Here is a 21,665-nt window from a genome sequence, read left to right as displayed (position 1 = left end):
GCTTGTGTAGAAATGGCTAGATCTTTCAGCAGGACAACACTGCAATCCACAATTCCCGCAGGACAAAGGACTTTTTTCATGGCAAATAACGTGATTCTTTTGGACCACCCAGCGTGTTTGCCCGAACTGAACCCCATTGAAAATGTTTGGGGTGGATGGCAAGGGAAGTCTATAGAAATGGACGTCAATTCCAAACAGTGCATGATCTTTGTGAAGCCACCTTCACCACTTGGAATAACATTCCAGCCAGCCTTCTGAAAATACTTATATTGACCATGCCAAGGCGAATGTTTGCAGTTATTCGCAATGACGGCCGTGCAACTCACTACTGAGACCTCTTGCTGGGAATTTCCTACCCTGTTTAGGACTTCTCTTTGGTATGATCTTAATCTTTTTACCATCTAGTATTTAGGCTAATTTCATATTGTTCACATTTTCCCTATTAAATGCTAAAAAATGTTTTTATTTTTATTTTCCCTTTTCTTATTTTCATCTTTCGAAGCTCTACTCAAATAAGTGGTTGAGTCTAACAACGCAAAATGCATATTTTTTTCTTTATGTTCATTGGCCTTAAGATTTTGGCCAGCAGTGTATATGGAATATTATTCCTCATTGTCCCGCCAAACATTGTCAGTCTTCATTGATAACGACGAACAGTGGAACAGTTCTACAGAGCCGTCTACAATCAACGCTGCGTGACAGAGATGTGCCTTACTGAGCGCCCCTCTAGTTACACTATATTTTCAAATGTTCTGCCTACTGATATTTTTACGTGCACATACTAGAAAAAGGCGGATATCATGAATAGCATACCCTCAAAACTTAATATGACTCTCATAATTTGCGATGTTCACTAAATTAGATATATTCCGTTTCGAAATTGCTAATGTATTTGCAAAAAACAAACCACCATAAAAAGTAGGTCAAATATATATATATTTGTTTTAATAGAAAAACGTATTTATACGTGTACTCAATTTTTTCATTTATTAGTATAAATTCAATGTACGATATTAGTAATACTTTAGTACTGTCTCTAAAAGCAAGTTTGCAGCCATTAATTAACAGTCTATAGGAAAGAGGTTAAGTTATAAAGCTCACTTACAATATGACATAATAGCCGCATTAAGTCATAACAGACAGCTTGACCATCCGTAAAACTTGTTAAATGTGTAGATATTTCCATACTTTACCATTTAATAAATTTTAAACTATTGTCATAAAAACTACCTCCCATCACAACTTCTGAGCTTGACATGGTCTGATAGTTAGAGCACACTACCATAGTCGTGGAATTTAAACTGAACATGCTTGCACTTTCAGCAGAAGAACTATAATATTACGGTCAATCCCACTATTCATTATTAAGGAGTAGCCTAACAGGTAAGAGGTGATGACAAACAAACATTACAGCTTTTATCCCACAGTTTGGGTGATGTTTTAGTCGGATTTTAACAATATCAGCACGACTGTTCACTGAAAGTATTATCATTAACATCATTTTAACCTTGTTACGCGAAAGTAGAAGAAGTGGAAATGTTGTTGTATCAGTTCTCTCTAACTGATTTTTGGATTAAAATTATGACAACAACAAAACTTTAGTCTTAAGAACATTTTAAATTCGTTAAGTCATTAAAATGGTTCACGGTTTCTGTAAACGTAACACTGTCAACTTACTTAAAACTCAAACAATATTGAATATGAGTCACGGGAACAAAAACAAAATGAAAAGAAAGAAAAATGTAAAATTAAAGAAAATCATGGAGAATTGCCTTTGCACAGTAAAGCCTAGTTGCTTTACGCCTTAAAGCACCAAATAACCAACCAACACTTCCATTGTAGTATCAATACACAGTTCATGCAGATGTTTGAGTGTATTACTAAATACATCTCTACATGAGATGTCCCTTTTCTGAAGCATCCTTTATTATTTTCATTCACTTTGTCATTTCAAGCTTGTGATGATACCGGTGGCTGTTTGTTTTGAATTTGCAAAGCTAGTCGTTCCTAATTTAGTAGTGCAAGACTAGAGGGAAGGCAGCTAGTCATCACCCCCCACTACCAACTCTTTCGTTGCTCTTTTACCAATGAATAGTGGGATTGACCGTAACTGTATAACGCCCCTACGGCTGAAAAAGGGCGAGCATGTTTGGTGCGACCGGGATTCGAACCCGCGACCCTCGGATTACGAGTCGAACGCCTTAACACACTTGGCCATGCTAGGGCCTACCAGTAACTGTCTTAATTTAACCATGACAACCTTTCCCTGAGGATGTTAGTACAACAGAACTTTTCTTCTCTACAGATAAGTGCTTCCTGGCTTCATGAACCTGGTTTGAATCATATATTTGACGGTATATAAACACAAGAAATATCCTAATCAATGAAAATCACTGATCATTGGTGCTTCTAGATAACTACACCATTGGAAGAAAATTGATATTTTGTTAGATCTGAAAATACTTGACCAGTTTTTCATGCAGCTTTCTTACCTTTACCATTAAAAGAAGACAAAACTGTGTAACAGCCAATGAAAGTATGGAAAATGAATAGTATGGATAGTAAATATGTCAAGTACAGTGTTTGTTTGTTTGTTTTTGGAATTTTGCACAAAGCTACTCGAGGGCTATCTGTGCTAGCCGTCCCTAATTTAGCAGTAAGACTAGAGGGAAGGCAGCTAGTCATCACCACCCACTGCCAACTCTTGGGCTACTCTTTTACCAACGAATAGTGGAACTGACCGTCACATTATAACGCCCCCACGGTTGAAAGGCCGAGCATGTTTGGCACGACCGGGATGCGAAACCGCGACCCTCAGATTACGAGTCACACGCCTTAACACGCTTGGCCATGCCGGGCCAATAAGTACAGTGTTATCAGCAATTTCGTAAACTTTTATTGTAATGGGCTTTTATTGCAGTCACTTAGGTTCTACTATTTTACAAAAAAAAAGTAAACAAAGAAACTTGAATATAGATTAATAACATTTGTTAGACAAATGTTTTCTGTTCACTTTCTATTGTATTTTAATTGTATAAATAATAACCGTTAGCTTATCGCGGAAGTGCTAACTGATAAAATTTATTTTAAACAAAGCAATGGATCACAGGGGATAAAGTTTTAAATGGAAGCTGAGTGGCCATGATGAAAGGACTGGAAATATCAGTATACAAAAACTTATTCCCATCTACGCGTTATTGATTTTTTTAGGTTTAATTTGTTTATATTTGTTCAAACCAACTTAAGGGCCTTCAGCAGATAAAGTGATTGTTGCCAACCATACCGCCAGAGATCGCCACATTATTTAAAGCAACATGAAGAGAGCACAGATGATACTGTCAGACATTAGAAACAATGACAGGCAAACATGGCAGCTGTTACTCTTGTTACTAGTTCCACAAAGTAGTACCAAAGGACACAACGGTATGATGTCATGATGATTTTATCATCAATGTCTAGACTTAATTATGTCAAAGTAAAGTCATTATTTTGATCACAAACTCACTGTTTCACCATTTTGGTGAATAGCACTTATATGCTATTCATATAAATATGCTTTATATTGCTTCTAACAAAATATTTTATTTTACACGAGTTACTCTGCAGACTTACAATGCTAGAAACCGGACTTCGATACGCGGAGAGTCAATTGTGTAGCTTTGTGCTTAACTTCAAACGTCAACAATTGTACTTTATAGTTTTGCCTTAAATACAGTTTACAAAGTGTACTGTGTTCATATAAATATATTGTGTTACTAAAGAAAGGCTTTGTATGACTGGAAGTTGCTCGGTAGACTGTGTTGCTAAGTTTATAGGCAGATGGTGTTGTTAAGGTTCTACATGTGGATGGCGTTAACAAAGTTCAAGGACAGTCTTACAATAGACAGATAATGTTATTAAGGTTTCTATGAGCATTACTAGATGTATTATATATGTTTTGCAAAGGCAGATGAACCCTTATGATTGCATTCAGATTTTAACTTGCTTTTAATTGAATACATTTTACAAAGGTGTTTATGTACGTGCATAAGACAGCATGCAGGTATAAGTATAGCTCACATTTCTTTTACACATGTTTCTATAGAACCAAAGTGTTACTCACGAGTTATCTTACTGCTGAAAAGTTATACCACACCTAGCATTTGATATTGAACAATACAGCCAATTTTGGTTTAACATTCTGATTTTCTCTGTCCACCCTGGTATTTTTTGTTGTAATGACACAATTCAATGTCTTACATCCAAAATTTTATTAAACTACCTTTTGTTTATATTATTCCAATTAGAATAGCATAAAATCCTAGCCAATAATACGCATTAAAATGGTATATAAATTTCAAGTTATTAATTATACAAGGCAATATTTTTAAAAAATCTACAATTTCCCCTAGTATGACACACGTGAAACATGTCATACTTGGCATGTCATCACCCCTTGAACAATTACTAAATTAAACGTAAATTACTCTCTATAAAATCGTCATTGCTCATTTGTGAAAAATGTTTTGAACAAGAAACAATTATAATAAAACTGCTTCCGGATAAAGTTCAACATCCGAACAAGTTTTTTGTTTTTAAAAAAACACAGCTTCAAAAGCTTTCTAAACTTGTCATCTTGATACTTTCTAAAATTTAAGTTTATTAAGCTTGGTGTTCTTGAATAATGAACACCGGACTTGTGAAGAGGCTGAAAGAGACCAAGCAAATACTTATTTGTATAGAGCTCGCTTCTCACTAACTAAGTAGCAATGCTACTTGTTTATGTTGATTCTTGAACATACCTGAAATTTTATTAAATATGTATGATAGTATATTGGGTTAAGTTAATGCGAATTATATAAAAGAACATTGAATTGTATAATCTGTTGCAGAAATATTATTTCAAAATTTGAAATGATTACTTTCATTGATAATTAGACTTATGTTCTTATGCATTTCAAAACTAAACTTAAATAAAATTTTAACAAATATGGAAATTTTCGTTTCTGAAAACGAAAGCATTACTTGGTTTAGATGAGCACAAACTCAGTCTTTCTGTTCCTGTCATCAGCAGTGTATGACCTCGTGACAATCTTTAACAAGCATCTGTCTTGATGTCACTGCCTATCCTGTCTGTATGGTCACATGGTGACCTTATTTCATAACAGCAGTCTTGATGTTAAACAGGTTTATAAGTTTCATGGATAGAATGTTAAGTAATTGGTATGTTAAACAGTAAATTGTTCACTTAATTATCTTTTGTCGTACCTAAATGAAATCGTGTATAAGCATCCTTTTCAGAATTATAAGAGTATGAAGTAAATTATTGGTTATAACTGCCTCATTCAAATAACGAATAATAAAAACAAGTATGATGATAACTGTCTCGTTGAAATGGCACGTGTTAAAATCCTACCGAATATTCTATCTAAATAGCAATATACTTGGAAATTATAAATCTTTCTCGTCTAAAAACACAGTACCCCATTAAGGTCTTGTATCGCTGTGTGTGTGTCCTACATGGCCAAAAGTATGAACACCCCTTCTAATTAGTGGATTCGGGTATTTCAGCCACACCAATTGCTACCATGTGCATGAACTAAGACATACAACCATGCAATCTCCAAAGACGCGTCAGCAGTAAAATGAGTCGTACTGAAGAGTTCCGATTTTCAACGTGGCAGTTCGTCAAATTTCTGCCCTGCTAGAGCTGCTCCAGTGCTATAAGTGCTGTTATTCTGAAGTGTAAAGTTTTGTGGAGAAGGAATAATGGTCTGGGGCTGTTTTTCATGATTTGAGCTAGGCTTAGGCTCTTTCTTCACTTCCAGTTAAGGGAAATCTTAATGCTACAGCATACAATGACATTCTAGAGAATTGCTTCCAACTTTGTGGCAACAGTTTGGGGAAGACCCTTTTTGTTTCAGCATGATAATGGCCCCATGCAGAAAGCGAAGTCCATAAAGATATGGTTTGCCGAGGGTGGTGTGGAGAACTTGACTGGTCTGTACAGAGTCCTGATCTCAATTCCATCGGATACCTTTTGAGATGAATTTGAACGCCAACTGCGAGCCAGGCCTTCACGCCCGACTGAACAGGAACGAATCCCTGCAGCCCTGTTCCAAAATCTAGTGAAAAGCCTTCCCGGAAGAGTGGAGGCTTGTATAGCAGCAAAAGACCAACTCCATATTAATGTTCATAGTTTTGGAATGAGATGTTCAACAAGCACGTTTGGGTGTGATGGTCATGTGTCCACATACTTTTGGCTATGTAATGTTTGTGTACATTTTAGTGAAATTAAATAAATAAATTTCAATGAAATAAGCAATCACGAGAAAGGACTGTTTTTAGAATCAGCAAATTCCAGCCTCTGATTAATCATGTTATAACCATAATTTGTAAGCCAAAGCACATTAAAATTAAACAAAATATGCTGCATTTTTAAAAGATCCTAGGCTACAAGCTAAAACGTGGGATTATAAAATGTACTTAGGTTTTGAAAGGACCCACATTTTGGCGAAGATATACCGTCTATCAGTTTTTTGTTTTTGAATTATGGTTATAATCGGAGGTTGGGATTTCCCATTTCTAACGCAGTCCTTATGATTTTGTTTACTTATTTAACTTCATTGAAATGTAATTTCATTATAATGTATATAGTATCCTTTTCAGGCCAAGAGCTGTAAAAAGTATGCTTAAATACAGAAATTAAAACAATATTGTGGAACATGACTCTTGTTCAATATCAATTTCAAATAAGTATGATAAACTTCGGCAGTGAGTTGCATTTGTCACTGATAACCTTCTATAGAAGCACGAGTAAATGAAACGCAAGTTTATATGTTGACCTGCCTACTGCCCTACAGAAGTATTGTAACACCTTTATAAAATGAATGCAATTAAATAATTAATCAGCATACAATCGTATGGGACTATCCACCTTGAGTACATTTCACAATTTTTAATGCTCATAGAAGCCTACTGTAACACTATCTCGGAACTTTAATGTTACTATCCCTACATAGTAACAAAATTCGCCTATAAACCTTCATAAAACAACCCACCAAACAATGCCATCAATGTACAGAAACAGTTACTTTTAGTGATTCTGTCTGTCTGTCTATCTATTGTACCTTTGTATAGTGTAATTAAAATGTGTAAAATGACATTTTTGTCAAGAACAACAAACTGTATGAATAACAAAAAAAGAAATCTAAGCTGATGAAACAGTAGTCTATGGTTTCACTTCTAGAATAATTCAATCTAAGTATTTGACATAATCACACACTAGCTAGCTCTCCATAATTTTGTACTGATACATTAAAGGAAAAGCAACTAATAACAGCAACCAATTCGTACCTGCATACATATTCCATTATATTATGAAAAATTGTCTTGTTTGCATTAATCTATACAAATTGAAAAATTTAATATAACTATCTTTTATTTGCGGCTTAGCAGCTTAAAAAAAAACTAATTAGTCTAGTTTGGTTTCAATTTCGCGCAAAATTATCTACACTATCTGACCTTAATTTAGTAGTAAAAGCCGAGAGTTAAAACAGATAGCCATCACCATTTATCGCCAACTCTTTGACTACTTTTACCAACAAATAATGGGAATGACTAAATTATGCTTCTACTGCTGAAATGGTGAGTACATCTGGCGGAATGGAGATTCAAACCAATGAACTTAAAATGCGAGTGGAACGTCCTAACCACCTCACCATGCTATAAAGCCTGGGCCTATATACATGGATATAAATAATGTACATACGTGTATAAAACTCGTGCTATTTATAAAATTCAGTCCATACACTATTCCAGTATAGTTCAGTAGTCACTCTTAATTTTGCGTTCACATACTTCTCTTGTATCTATAAAGTAAAAATATTTTAACTATATATATTTTACAAGTATCTAGAAAACAATGTTACCGAATATATGATGCCTGGTGATCAACATACTTTATCAACGGTAATACTGTAGCAATAATGTAACGAACAATAGCCATCCAAACTGCATGAAGCTAATTAAAAAGATTTTCCCGAAAGAGTATCGCACATCAATTACACATTTTATTAAACTGTTTAATAGAACAGTATTCCTATTACACAGATATATTAATTAGACTCATGATGATGATTGAAAATTCTTAATTTGGAAAAGGCCCATGAGTATCTTCAAAAATAAAGAAACCGTATAGGTAGTTTAAAACAAAAATGCAATTCCAAATAAAGGAAACAAACAAGCTTAAGGTTTGAGACGTAGTCTTAACATTTCCTCGAAGGTCCAAATCCATATTTGGACCCCATTTCTCGTTTATAATATCGACTCAAAATAGGGATTTGTACCCTTGGAGGAAATAATGTTAACACAACATTTCACACCTTAAGCTTGTTTGTTTGAATTTTTTGCGGCTACATTTTTACGTTAAGCTACCTTTTTAAGATCCTTATATCCCCTTTCTAAATCAAGTTTAATCTATTCTTGTGAAATAAGGATTGGTTTGTTTCTTTGTTTTAAAGTCATAACTTATTGCATGATACTACTTACCGAAATGGTCTCAACCCAGGAGGACACATCAACACCATCGAACGAAAGAACTGGGGATTATCCGATATTAGAGTGAGGGCAGGAAATAGTCCCGCGCTGTGAGCGAGCGTTAAATCCACTCTGAAATAATTTAGTCATTATGTACAAAGCGCACTATACCACAGTTACGTTAGTTTAGCAGTCTAGTGGACTCGACTACCTGCCCTATAAAGCGCGGTGAATCAAACTTTAACTTTTAGAATTTTTATATACTGGAACTTACCATTAACCTTCCACGGGAGACTTCATATTCACTGTTCATGAACTAACAAAAATCGCATGAATTAGAAACCTATTAAGCCAATGTAGAGATTAACATGTATAGCACATAAAGCTGTCTGCTTTTCAGCTATCTAAATGTTCGTAGGTCACTGGGCCAACAACATGCTTCGTGTTCCAAACTACCATCTCTGGGTTGTCAGGTAGAAAATTTAATACTTTTTTTTTTTTTCATACAAGGATGTGGCACCATCTTGAATTTATTTGAGGTAATTTTTACATCAGATTAAAATACACGCCCTAAGAGCAATAGTAGGAGTGGACAGACTTGTGAATGAGCGTGTATTATATTTAACGAAAAATTACATTTAATTCACAGATGGTGACACCTCCTTGTATCAGAAAAAAAGAGCATTAAATTTTCTACCCTACAATATGTACACGCTGGAGGGAAAGGTCATACAAATGTACAATACGTTTCGGAGAGTGCATTACACATTTAGAAAGAATTCAATGACAAAGAATACTATTACACTAATACATAAAGTCGGTTGACGTTTCTACTCCAACCACCATAAGTCTATGAATAGCTGTTTTTTGCTTTGTTTTTTTTTAATCAACTTCGGTCCGTAAGACGCTTCTGCTTCCAATGACCGTCCATTATTTGACCACGTGAAGCGTTGTGGAAGAACATTAAAAACTGACTGTTTTTAAATATCTAGCTTATACATACTGAATTCTTGAAGCTTTTAATAAACGTTTGGTGGAGCAATAATGAATAATATAATAACATAAATTATGTGAAAGTTCTCATTTTTGTTGTTATTGTTTTATCGACTCTCAGATTTTCTAAATTCACAACCTGGACAAAAGAGGGGTACCTCAGCTTGTATTACCATAAATCATGTGTACCATTATATTTAAGAATAAAACTAATGTGTTACTACTTTTCTAAACTCAAATAAGCGTAAACTGATTGTTTTCTTTAAAGATTAATAAAGGAATAAAAACAAGAAAACTGCCTAATCTTGCATATTTGATCTAATTGGAAAACACTGTTTACCTGGGAACGTTTATGGAACCCAAAAACGTTCGTAAGACGTTGGCAACTTCTTCTGTACTATGACGAAAATGTGTTGATGGATGTATGAAACTCCTTCCAAAACCTAAAGGAAAAATGCTAAAATAGAAATATTGTGTTTATGGCTCCTTTTTCTTCACATAACGAATACCAAGTGTGCAAGAATATAAAATGGAAATATCTATTTTTTAAAAAAATCTAATCTCGTTAGTAACAATTCGATCAATTGTTATCAAAAATATTTTAAAATTTTATGGGTTTTTCAACTTTGTAAATCCTTTAACATTTTAATATCCGAACGAAAACGAAACAAATGTTCTCTGTATTACGCGTAAAACAAAATCTTCTTTAATTTCTCTTTTTCAGTGATCTCTTCTTACTAGTATTGTTTCATTAGGTAGAGAAATATAAACAACATAGCCTCTCGGCATGGCCAGGCGGTTAAGTTGTTGGACTCGTAATCTGAGAGGCGTGGGTTCGAATCCCCGTCACACCAAATATGCCCTCCCTTTCAGCCGTGGGGGCGTAATGTGCGGTTAATCCCACTACGGGTTGGTAAGAGTAGCCCAAAAGTTGGCAGTGGGTGGTGATGACTAGCTGCCTTCCCTCTAATTTTACACTACTAAATTGGGACGGCTACTGCAGATAGCCCTCGTCTAGCTTTGCGCGAAATTAAAAAATGAACAATATTATTTTCTGGAGCATAAACTAGAGAACGTTTGTTAAAATACACAAATAAGCCACGACATCAATTTGTTTCTAAATTACACTAACTACATATTTCCAACATGTTGTATTGTATATATGTTGTATTTATTTTGAAAATCATAAGTTCAAGCATTAACATAATCTAACGCAAATGCTGCAATAACAGTTGATAGCAGACCGTTTCAGGTCTTTCGCTTCTCAAAGCTACAAAAGGCTATGTAAGCATAATTCATGTCAATTTTGATAAGATCGAATATAGATAAAATAAATGTAATAATAAACTAATTCTTATCTCCGTTAACACTCAAGTATAAAAGTTAAAAACAAAATTAAATCCTCTGAATATGAACATACGTAACTCGGGCAGCTGAATAAGCACGTTAACATATACAGGACGATGTTCAGAAATATATAAAAAGTTTTCTCATTTTTATGCTCAAAGGTACACAATGGGTTATGTGCTGTGGCCAATTTGAGTATCAACATCTGATTTTAGCATCAAAAGTAAAGAGAATTTCTTTTGAGCCTCTAGAGGTCAAGTTATTTCAACCTTCAACTTTCAATCTATTTAAATCAGTGGTTCTCAACCTTTTCTGACTTGCGGCACACCTGAAAGCCTTAACGATGTTTTTAGGTACTCGTTATACGGCAAGCGTTAAAAGCCTTAGAACGAAAATCACGGCCAAAGCAAGCGATATTGTCATCTACACATTGACAATATAAAATTCCTACCTACAGCGTAGTAGCTGTAGCTTACCGCAGAATGAGAACGTGTTCCAGAAAGCAGTTTGATTGTTTTATGCATCATTTATGACGTACGAAGCGCTTGTTGCGCCATAGTTAAACTAACAGTCAAACCGTTGCAGTCGAGAATGAAATCTAAGTATGAACTTCTCAGTGCTCGAGTTCAATGAAAACCATCGAATGTTTTGGAAGGTTTCAGAATGTCTCTATAGTAGCTTTTAACTGATGTGTTCGACTTGCTTGTAAAATTCCAAGAAAGTTGAATGTGTTTCAAAAACACCGCGGCACACAGGTTGAGAATCACTGATTTAAATGAACAACGTCACTCTCTGATAAAAGGCAGTAATCGGTGAAAGCGAAGGTTTCTAATAAACTTGTGTATATATTTGAATTCTGATAATGTACAATATCAACCAGAAGGCTGCGTTAGTTACATATTACTGTGGCCTTTCTCCCTAGTAGCGCAATTTTCGTTTGTTCGTAGGATGTATGAGATACTTGTGCTTATTTTATACCTGCTGGTGGGTTTTCACACTCTCCCTTATAATTGGGGGATTATTTCCACTTTCTATGAAAATAAATTCACAATAGTGTATGGTGATTTTAATAATGCGATGTTCTTAAATTCACTGATTTTTTTTCCCCCTTAGTTTTTAAATAGGAACTGGAGGATGACCGGTGATTCACCATAATACGTATTGAGAACAAATATCTGACTAACTGATCCTGACACAAGTAGACTGGAGTCAAGTTTGCACGCTATAAAATAATCTTAAAACTACATAAGTTAGAGCAAACGACTAGTGCAAGTGCGACATTTTCATTGGAGAAAGAGAGAGACGAAATGTTAAGCTAAATTAAGTTGTGTATCAAAGTTAAGAGTCTGTTGTACCTCAAAGAAACTTGATTAGATATTTTAATTGATTAACAATTCTCGAATTTAATCAAGTTTCTTTGAGGTATAACACTTGAGTACCGCCTAGTAACTGGATCACTTTACTTGCATGTACGGAAGCTTGAGGTCGTTTCGAGAACAAGATGCGTTATGTTAAACCAGTTCTGCTACCAGAAACAAGCACAGTTCAAGTCTTAGTTACTTGATTGACATAGATGAGAGGTTCAGTTGCTCTCTTAAGTGACTTCTTATATTAAGACCAAAATATTCAATATGCACACACAAAAATATTTACATAAACTGGGGAGCATACTACAATATCTTAATTTATATATATAATAAAGAAGGTATTTCAATGGTTAAGACTTTTGTTGACGAATTAAGACTTAAACAACAAATTACAAAATATACGACAATATTTTTAACTGCCTTTTTGGTTGAGTGTATTTAGATGCACAGATTCCTATCCTTAATTTATTTGTGTATTTTCCACTTAGAAGAATTACGGTAAAATATGGTTCACGATTTAACTGTTTATGAAATATAAAAACAGGTGGTTGTTGGGGGAGAGGGACACAACACTTTGAATTTAGTGATGTCTGAAACCAAACTGGTACACGTAAAAGCTTCACCTGTTGTTTTTTTTCTATCACAGAACTGACGAGGAGAAAAAACTTGTCTAAGTGAAATAAAGTCTGATATCAATATCGACTTTGTCTTTAGTGTTTAATATTAAACACTAAAGATAAAAAATAATAATTCTTATAAACTCCATAACTCTTCAGACGAATAAAATGGCTTGACTTGTTTTGAACTTCGCGTAAAGCTACACGAAGGCTATCTGCACTAACCGTCACTAACGTAATAGTGAAAGAGCAGAGGAAAAACAGATTGGATTGTTCTATTATAACGCCCCTATATGAGAGACATGTTTGGTGTTAGGGGGATTCAAACCCGTGACCTACAGATTGCAAGTCGAGCGCTCTAACTACCTGACCATGCCATAGGCAGCAACACCTCTTGAGGGTGAAAGAAAAGAGAAATATAGGATAAAATCCATAATTAGAAAGACTGCCTTATAAATCTGTCAGAATGTAAAGTGTGTAGTATATGAATACCTAAAGAGATACGTGATAAATACTGAAACTTAGTTTTGAAAATTAATTCGAAATTAATTTGTAATATAAATATTACAAAAGTTTACACATTATTTTAAGGAAATAACTTAGAATTATTTAATTAAAACGTAATTGAAATAGCCTTATTTTACCCTAGTAAGCATTAAACTTCTTTTATCATTTATTAAACATCTTATACTGCCAAAGTACACACAAACTAGTTTATTTGACCAATAAAGCTTTCTACTATTAACTTTCATTACATTTTTTCATTGACCAGTTATTTTTATTTATTTATTTTTACGCAATTGTCACCATATCATCCTCTGACATAAAAATAGTAAAACTTTCGATGTTTTGCAGTCGAATAACTTTTGTGAATAAAAAGTTGCATGGGGTCCTTGAGAACCCCAAGTAGTATACAGATTTGGAGATCTGCGTCTTCATCAGGCATTGTGTGTTTGGGCTCGCAGAGGTTATCCATTGTGATAAATAGTAATTACGTATTTAGATCTCTCCAGATGTGGAGTAATGCGCACAATCTATTTCAGAGACGTTTCCAGAATTCCCGTGCAATGCATAAAAGCGTCAAATATGCCTTTGTAGATCCAGGATTGCTTGACATAAGACAGCATGCTGGTTAAGGTATTTTAGCAACAAAGAAACTGTTTGTTATCCACGATTCTTTGGCAAAGATAAGAAAATCTGTCAAACCTGTACAGCATGTGCAAACCATGTTGGCTCTGATCACTCGCAGCCAGTTTTCGGTGTGAAGAGTGTTTGTAAAATGACTGGTAAAAGATATGAGAAACATTTTATGTTCACTCAACAAGTTTTGCTTAATGTCCAAAAGTTGGCATTAATTTAACTCTAAAACAAATTTGACCCCCTTGGTCCTTTCGGACCCCAAGCACATTTTCGTACAATTTGGTGTCGTTTGTTTCATATTCGAGAAATTTTTCTTCATTCAGTACTTTATTAGTTTCAACTGTGAAATGTCAGTTAGAGAAAGTGGCCCTACATTACCGAAATATGTCAATGATGACAATTCTTTTTTCTAAATGTGAGAAAATGGATATAAGTAAATTTCATATTTTGCAATAATAAATCTCATATTGTATACTTGTAGTACTCAGTATTTCTTAACAGAGGCTCGGTTTGGCCAGGCGCATAAGGCACTCGACTTGTAATCTGAGGGTCGCGGGTTCGAATCTTCGTCACACCAAACATGCTCGCCCTTTTAGCCGTGGGGACATTATAATGTGACGGTCAATCCCACTATTCGTTGGTAAAAGAGTAGCCCAAGAGTTGGCGGTGATGACTAGCTGCCTTCCCTCTAGTCTTACACTGCAAAATTAGGAATGGCTAGTGCAGTTAGCCCTCGTGCAACTTTGTGCGAAATTCAAACCACACCTAACATTTTATCTCCACAAATACTGTGTTTTCAACATCTAAATTACAGCTTCAACATTATAATAATTAAATATATGTAGGGTCCCGATGTACCCCTTGTGTACCGAAAGGTGGATATTTTAACGTGTACTGATGAAGGTTAAGTGATTTCAGGGTTTGTTCTTAATATAGAGCATCAATCACTTTAACTGCTAAGTTATTCTTGTCTTGGTTATTTACGAGACTATCAGTCATCCCGGCTGTTTAATTTTATTAGAGATCACTATAGCATAAACAATGCAATGAATAGAAGCAGTGGTCTATTTTGGCAATGGATTATGTATTTAGCTAGAGCATTACACTCCTTTTGATGAGTGGTCCTCATAAGCAAATAAATAATGCATTGCAGATTATATAATGTTTATTTCAAAAATTGTAATTTACGAATTTCGACCAGTACACACACTTGCTTAAGTCGACTGAAATTTCTATTTTTCTTTAACATTTATTTTCAACCACACAGATTGTACTTGAAACAACTTCGAACTATAAGTAGACACCAGCTTACACGTAAGTACTTAGTGTTTAACATGAATTTCACTTTAAAATACAAGGTGTGAACAATTAGAATATTTCTTCAGACAATACTCTTCCTTTTGAATTAAAGGTTAAGATTAGCAACCTGCAAGCTACTGAGAGAAATGGGGACAAACTGAGAATCACCCAACACTGAATAGTTTTATTTAAAGTGCGTGAACATTCAATTTTCTTAATTGAGAACGTTACCTACCAGCCTCAAAAATTTTTCTATTTTTTATTGGTAGGCTCTTCATTTCTTAAATGTCAATATAGTTGTCTTAAGTATCGCTTGTTTTTTTTAGCCTGTTTGTTAGAGTTGCGATAATCGTATGCCTTCAAGCTTTTAAACAAACTGCTTTTGCTTTTTTGTTCGGTGTTTTTATATCTGTATTAAAGATAAATTGTTCATTTTAACCTGCTCACAAACAAAAATTGTATATCGTGATAAATAACGTGATTTGTTTAAAATTAACAATTCTTACCTGTATATAGGAAACAGTCGTAACTACTTCCTAAATCCTAGGTTCACATTTCTGTATTATGTTTTTGTTTTGTTTTATTCACTGAGGTTAAAGAAAAAGTTAATTGTTTTACTCCATGGAAGTTCCGTATGAACGCTTTTTACATCGTCTACTCAGTCACCATCATCAACATGTCAGTAAAAGTTAAAACTGTCAAAACCTAACTCATGCAACATTTTTGACGGACAATATATTTTGACCATGCTGCAAAGCCATTCCCAAGTTCTTGGTTGTTGCTTAGAATAGTGTAATTTTGTTACACCTGTATGAGTTTAAGTTTTCGATGAATTACGTAAAATGTTATGGTAATAGTGTATAATAAAAGTATCGTTTATGAACTAAGGTCTAAACGATATTGTGATTCATACATTAAACTGCTTTTACTATGTTTGACACTATATCGTGGTTAGACCCGTCAAATTCTAGAGACACCTCCCTGGCTCTTAAGAATTCACTACCGTCTACCTGTAAAATGCGATATACCCAACAATGCAAACTTCGCACTTTTAACCCCTTTTTAAGTTATTTAATATTTCTCATCGATGAGGTACATAAATTCAAGTTTTAGTTTTATGTGGTGGAACTGCTATACATACGAGGTAATTTTCTGATTGTTGAATATTAATGTTAAACAACACCAGTATCCCTTTTAATGGAAATCAATTATTGCATATTACTAAGTTCTTATGTTGAATATCGAATAATACGAAAGGAAGAAATACCTGGAAGATTAGGAGCTAGCACTCTGAGACCTTTTCTCGACAGTGCTTGAATTAATCGTCCAAAGTCATAAAATTCAGACTTAACCCCTGTTATCAGCAGGACGGCGGGGCCTGGTTGGTTTGTGTCTACATATTGTATACTTGCAGAACTGTTAGAACCCAGAGAAAAAGTTGTAAAACTTTGATGCTTCCTGAGGTACTTCAAAACGTCAGTTTCTGTAGACAAGAGACGAAATACTATGTGAATCGAAGCTATACGATAACAGAGATTAAAAACTTCAGACACAGCCGACAAAGAATATATAACTTTCGAGAACATTTTTCAGTACTGCATTCACTTGTATTATCGTTCAGAGAATTTTTGCAACAAGTTTTTCAACCTCAATATTAGTTTCTACAAGGTTCTTGAATTTACACTTTCCTGTTATCATACACTGGTATAAAGATAAACATGAAAGAGGAAAAGTTTAGTCACTTAAGTTTTATCACAAAGTGAGTATTTGTTTGTTTTATTGTGAAATCAAATAGCTGAAGTTACATAGTTATAACGCAATCTACACTGCTAAATTATGGACAGCTAGCGCAGATATTCCTCGTGTAGCTTTGCGCAAAATTAAAAATGAACAAAATAAATCGAACGAGTGAAACAGTTTAAACTGAATGCGCACATGATCCATCTAGTAAGTTGTATTTTCCCAATTTTGAAAGAATAAAAAATTTTGTAGCCACAGCTAGTTCAGTTTCGTTTTTTTAATCTCAATCCGAGTTTTATGCCCTTCCAAACGAATCCGGATTGGGGAATGATCCGGAAACTCAATCACACGTATGTTCATCCTCATAGACAATTATGTCTTTCATGCACAGTACTTGAATGTATGAAAATTGATATTTTCCCTTGAGATAACGGATGCATTTGGATATTTGAGTGTTTTGTTATATTGCCTGCATATATGTTATGCGTCTTCACAATTTTGTTACGTTATAATTATACTATCATTCCCAACCAAGCGCATAAGAATACCTATAAATAGATTCACTTCGAGGTTAGCGTGGTCACAACCACGTTGGATTTCTTACAATAGATAATGGAGAATTTGGAATTTGAATTAGGGACTCCCCTTGCTGGTCGAACGAGGTATCGATATGTCTGTTCAGCTGTAATTTCGTGATCGTACCAACAACAATATGGCTTTTGTTTGCAATTATTTTCTATTGGCCCTGTAATTTGTGTGTGTGTTTATATGAACTTTGGCGATGTCGCTAAATTTGTTAATTCTTTATTGTTACAGTTTGGAAGTGGAATAATTGTTTAAAGAGTATTCTTTAAGCCAACGTTATACTATTATTTTATAAAGGTAGATACCGCCCAGAAGGAACTTTTTTGTAGAGCATTTACACTTTACAGAGATGAATTTCTACCCTGTTTAACACAATCTCTTCCAATACAGTGATAAAAAAAATCAGTGTTGTTTTATTGTTTGCAAATGGTGCCAAAAACGTGACAGTGACTAGTCATCTTTTATTGACCATCACAATCTAACTGAACATTTGAGATATGTTTCATTTGCCGTTGAAATTCTTTGTGACTGTCTGTGGATGAGCTGCTAATCATATTTCACCAAAAATAGACAAGACTTCTTGTATCTTAAAGTCTACACCACCAATCCAGATTTTAGCAATTTTATCTTTTCACTCAAAAACGTCATGATTTCTGAATGTTTTTTCAAGTGTCATTCAGAAACAGTGTTCAACTTGAGCTCATTTTTATTGTTGCAAGGAGTTTACTTAAGACTTTGCAATTTTTATATTTTTGAGAGAGATTTGTAATGAAATCTATATTGCAGCCAGACGTGTGCTTAGATTCAGTATTCATGCTTATTAAATTGCAATAAAAAGATTGGTTAGAGCTGTCGTAATCGGCATATTATACATTAAAAGTGATAATGACTTATCTGAATACATGGGATTGTTTTATTTTAATAAGTTAATTAAACCGCCTATATTTCCTGGATTTGCCACTTAAGTATAATTAAAGATTCCTCAATCGCATAAGGAGAATAAATACAAGTTTTAAAAAATAAATTACCCGATTATAAATGAACACAAACACACATCCGATAATTGTTTCATGATAAAGATGTTGAAAAGGAGCAAAACTATTTTTTTTTTTGGTGCAGATTATTTCTGCATGCGGCCCGGCGTAGCCAGGCGGTTAAGACACTTGACTCGTAATCCTAGAGGGAAGGAAGCTACACATCACCACTCACAGCCAACTCTGGGGCCATCTTTTGCAAATGAATAACTGGAGTGACTGTAACATTATAACTTCCCCACGGCTGAAAGGGCAACCATGTTCGGTGTGACGAGGATTCGAACGTCCTAACTACATGGCCAACTCGTTATACGAATACAAGTGGTTTAGTGTCAGAAATTCACACAATTCTTCTTAGATAAATAACTCAGAAAAAGACTAATTAAAACGTGTTTGGGTAAATCAAATAGGTTAATAATTCACTGAACAATTGTCAAAGAAGCCAGAAAATTGAAAATTATTTTTAGTTGGTGAGCATTTCAACAATTTGTTTGTCTGCCTTGTCTTGGCTGTGTTTTAGTGGACTAGTATTTTGAACTGTAGTCACATTTATATATGTATGTAGAAATAAATTATTAAACTTATTTTTCTTAAAATATAGAACAAGAAATAAAACAGACAATTATCTCTTCTTGCTACGACCTTTGTACTCGGTTGTTGTTAAGCCTTTTAAAATTTCACATGTGGTAAATATCAATTTTTTTAAGGTTTTATATACACTATATACTTGAAAAACCCAATAAATCAAATAACTACACTGACACACTATAACTAATTAAGCTTAGTAACTAACATGTATCTAGATTTTTAAAAAATGTGAAAGTTCGCGCAGAATACTTGGACCGAAAGAACATAGTAGCCTTTTCACATATTAAATTGGCTGAGAAAAGCACTCTGGGGAAATTTTACGCTGTTGATTGGTTATTCACATTTCATATACTGTAGTAAGAGTATGTAAGGGACTGGTTTAAAACATGGAAAGAGTTGAACTGGACCACTATTGTACATACGACATATCTCAGCAAAATTAAAAGATATGAGGATCTTCTTTTATATTCATATTGATATGAGTTATTTGAATTCCTAATTTCTACAACACTATAGACTTAATATTTTGATATTATAAACATCTAATTTTAAAGTGCTGCATCAGCACTTTACATACCACGTAACTCCCTAAAATATATATTTAGATGGTTTTTTTTTTCATATTACCTTAATATTATGAGTTAACTGAAACATTTAAGAAATTAAAATCTACAATTTGATTCCAAACTTATTGAAAAATTCATAAAATAGTTGCCCCCCGCGAGTGCAGCTGTAAGTATACGGATTTAGAACGCTAAAATCAGGTGTTCGATTGATGTGGCTTTGCTGTAAGAAAACGCACACAAAGTAGTTCAAAGTTAAGGGGCTCGTCGCGAAAGGGTATTCTTACTTGGTCCAAGAAACCGTAAGTAAAATGTCAGGTTTCTGTCTCAAAATTGTGAAAATATAATGTACTGAGATGGATCATGTGCGCATATCATTAAGCGATTTTAAGTTGAAACTGTTCAACTTGTTCAAACGACGCAACAAATCAACTGTCAAATTTGCAAAACACTTAAGATAAATAAATAACTCGGACAGTAATTAAAACGTATTTGAGTAACTTGCGTATTTAATACTTCACTGAACAGTTGTTGAAAGAGTAATAAAAGTGAAACATTTTATTAGAAAGTGAGAAATTCAAAACATTTCGAATGATAAACCACCAATCCAGTGGATTACCTCTACGTGTAACATATTACACAAGTTGTTCCAGACACAGCACCTTACTTATCATGATTAACAATAATGTTAATATTATTATAATCCTTTCTTCTGACAGATCCGGCCAAGTGAGTTAAGGCGTTCGACTCGTAATCCAAAAGTCGCGGGTTCGAATCCCGGTCGCACCAAACATGCTCGTCCTTTTAGCCGTGGGGGCGTTATAATGTGACGGTCAATCCCACTATTCGTTAGTAAAATAATAGCCCAAGAGTTGACTGTGGTGGTGATGACTAGCTGCCTTCCCTCTAAATTAGGGACGGCTAGTGCAGATAACCCTCGAGTAGCTTTGCACGAACTTAAAAATAAAATAACTGACAGATCCATATAACAAACCCACATTAGGTGCATTATTATTGTTTTGATACTTATTTCTAATTATGCTATGTACATTCCACAATAACTTGAAACACCATGCAAATCAATGAGCAACCTCAGTTACCTTTGGTTATAGTATAGTTAATCAAAGACTCATCTACCGTTGATTCGATTGCAGGTTGAACGTCAAAATACAAATATGTTGCCTCGATGTTATATACTACAGCTATAGCTAACTTGGTAATAAGGTAGTGGATCGGAAAATGATACTAATCCTATTTAATAACAGTCAAAAGAAGAAATAACCAGAATATGACTTCACCGAAGAGATATCCAAACTGCTGGTGACACTGCTTTGGTTCCATAACTTCTGTAAAGATATTTGCTTTTCGAATGTTGAAGAACTCTGTTAGCAGTTGCTTAAATATTCAGCTAGTTCAATACAATACTACTGCTTTTAGAGTGCAGTAAATTCACTCCCAGTACTAGCAAGGCAAAAACTTAAAGGGTACAAGGAAAGTAAAGTATTATAATTTTCACATCCTTTCAAACGTTTTCTCTTTTTCTTGAATATTTTATATAATAATTCAGGTAAATGTAAATTTGGGTATTCATGACCTACCCAAAATCTAAAAATGATCTCGTTTATTAGATTATTTAGAATTTTGAAAATGTGTAAAATTTATGTAGTTGAAATGTGCTCTAAAAATTACACTTATGACTTTTTTCAAAGTAACCTAAACGTTTTTCTTTGCCAGAATAATAATAAAAAATTATTTCATGCACCTAAAACTTTATGCGTAATAACCAACCAACGTCGTAATGAATGCTTTATATTCAATCTCTTCAAACTGCTTAAATAATAACCCCGCGTTTTACAAATCGGGTCGTGTCACATA

General features: G+C 34.2%; 1 protein-coding gene across 2 annotated transcripts in view; it reads right to left on the bottom strand.

Moving 5' to 3' along the window:
• The window catches only part of LOC143222141 (uncharacterized), a 33,633-nt gene extending 16,670 nt beyond the window's left edge, over positions 1-16,963 (bottom strand). For both annotated transcript variants that reach the window (XM_076448172.1, XM_076448173.1), the window contains exons 1-3: positions 16,548-16,963; positions 9,851-9,953; positions 8,530-8,649 (exon numbers count right to left, since the gene is read on the bottom strand). In XM_076448172.1, coding sequence (XP_076304287.1) covers positions 8,530-8,649; positions 9,851-9,953; positions 16,548-16,866 — 542 coding nt within the window. In that variant the 5' untranslated portion in view covers positions 16,867-16,963. The remainder of the gene's footprint in view (positions 1-8,529; positions 8,650-9,850; positions 9,954-16,547) is intronic.
• Positions 16,964-21,665: the final 4,702 nt, after the last annotated feature.

This window comes from Tachypleus tridentatus, chromosome 8 (assembly GCF_004210375.1).
Source record: "Tachypleus tridentatus isolate NWPU-2018 chromosome 8, ASM421037v1, whole genome shotgun sequence".
In the NCBI taxonomy this organism is placed as follows: domain Eukaryota; kingdom Metazoa; phylum Arthropoda; class Merostomata; order Xiphosura; family Limulidae; genus Tachypleus; species Tachypleus tridentatus.
The sequence above is the reverse complement of the archived record's forward strand: the minus strand, read 5'-3'. Positions and strand labels throughout refer to the sequence as shown.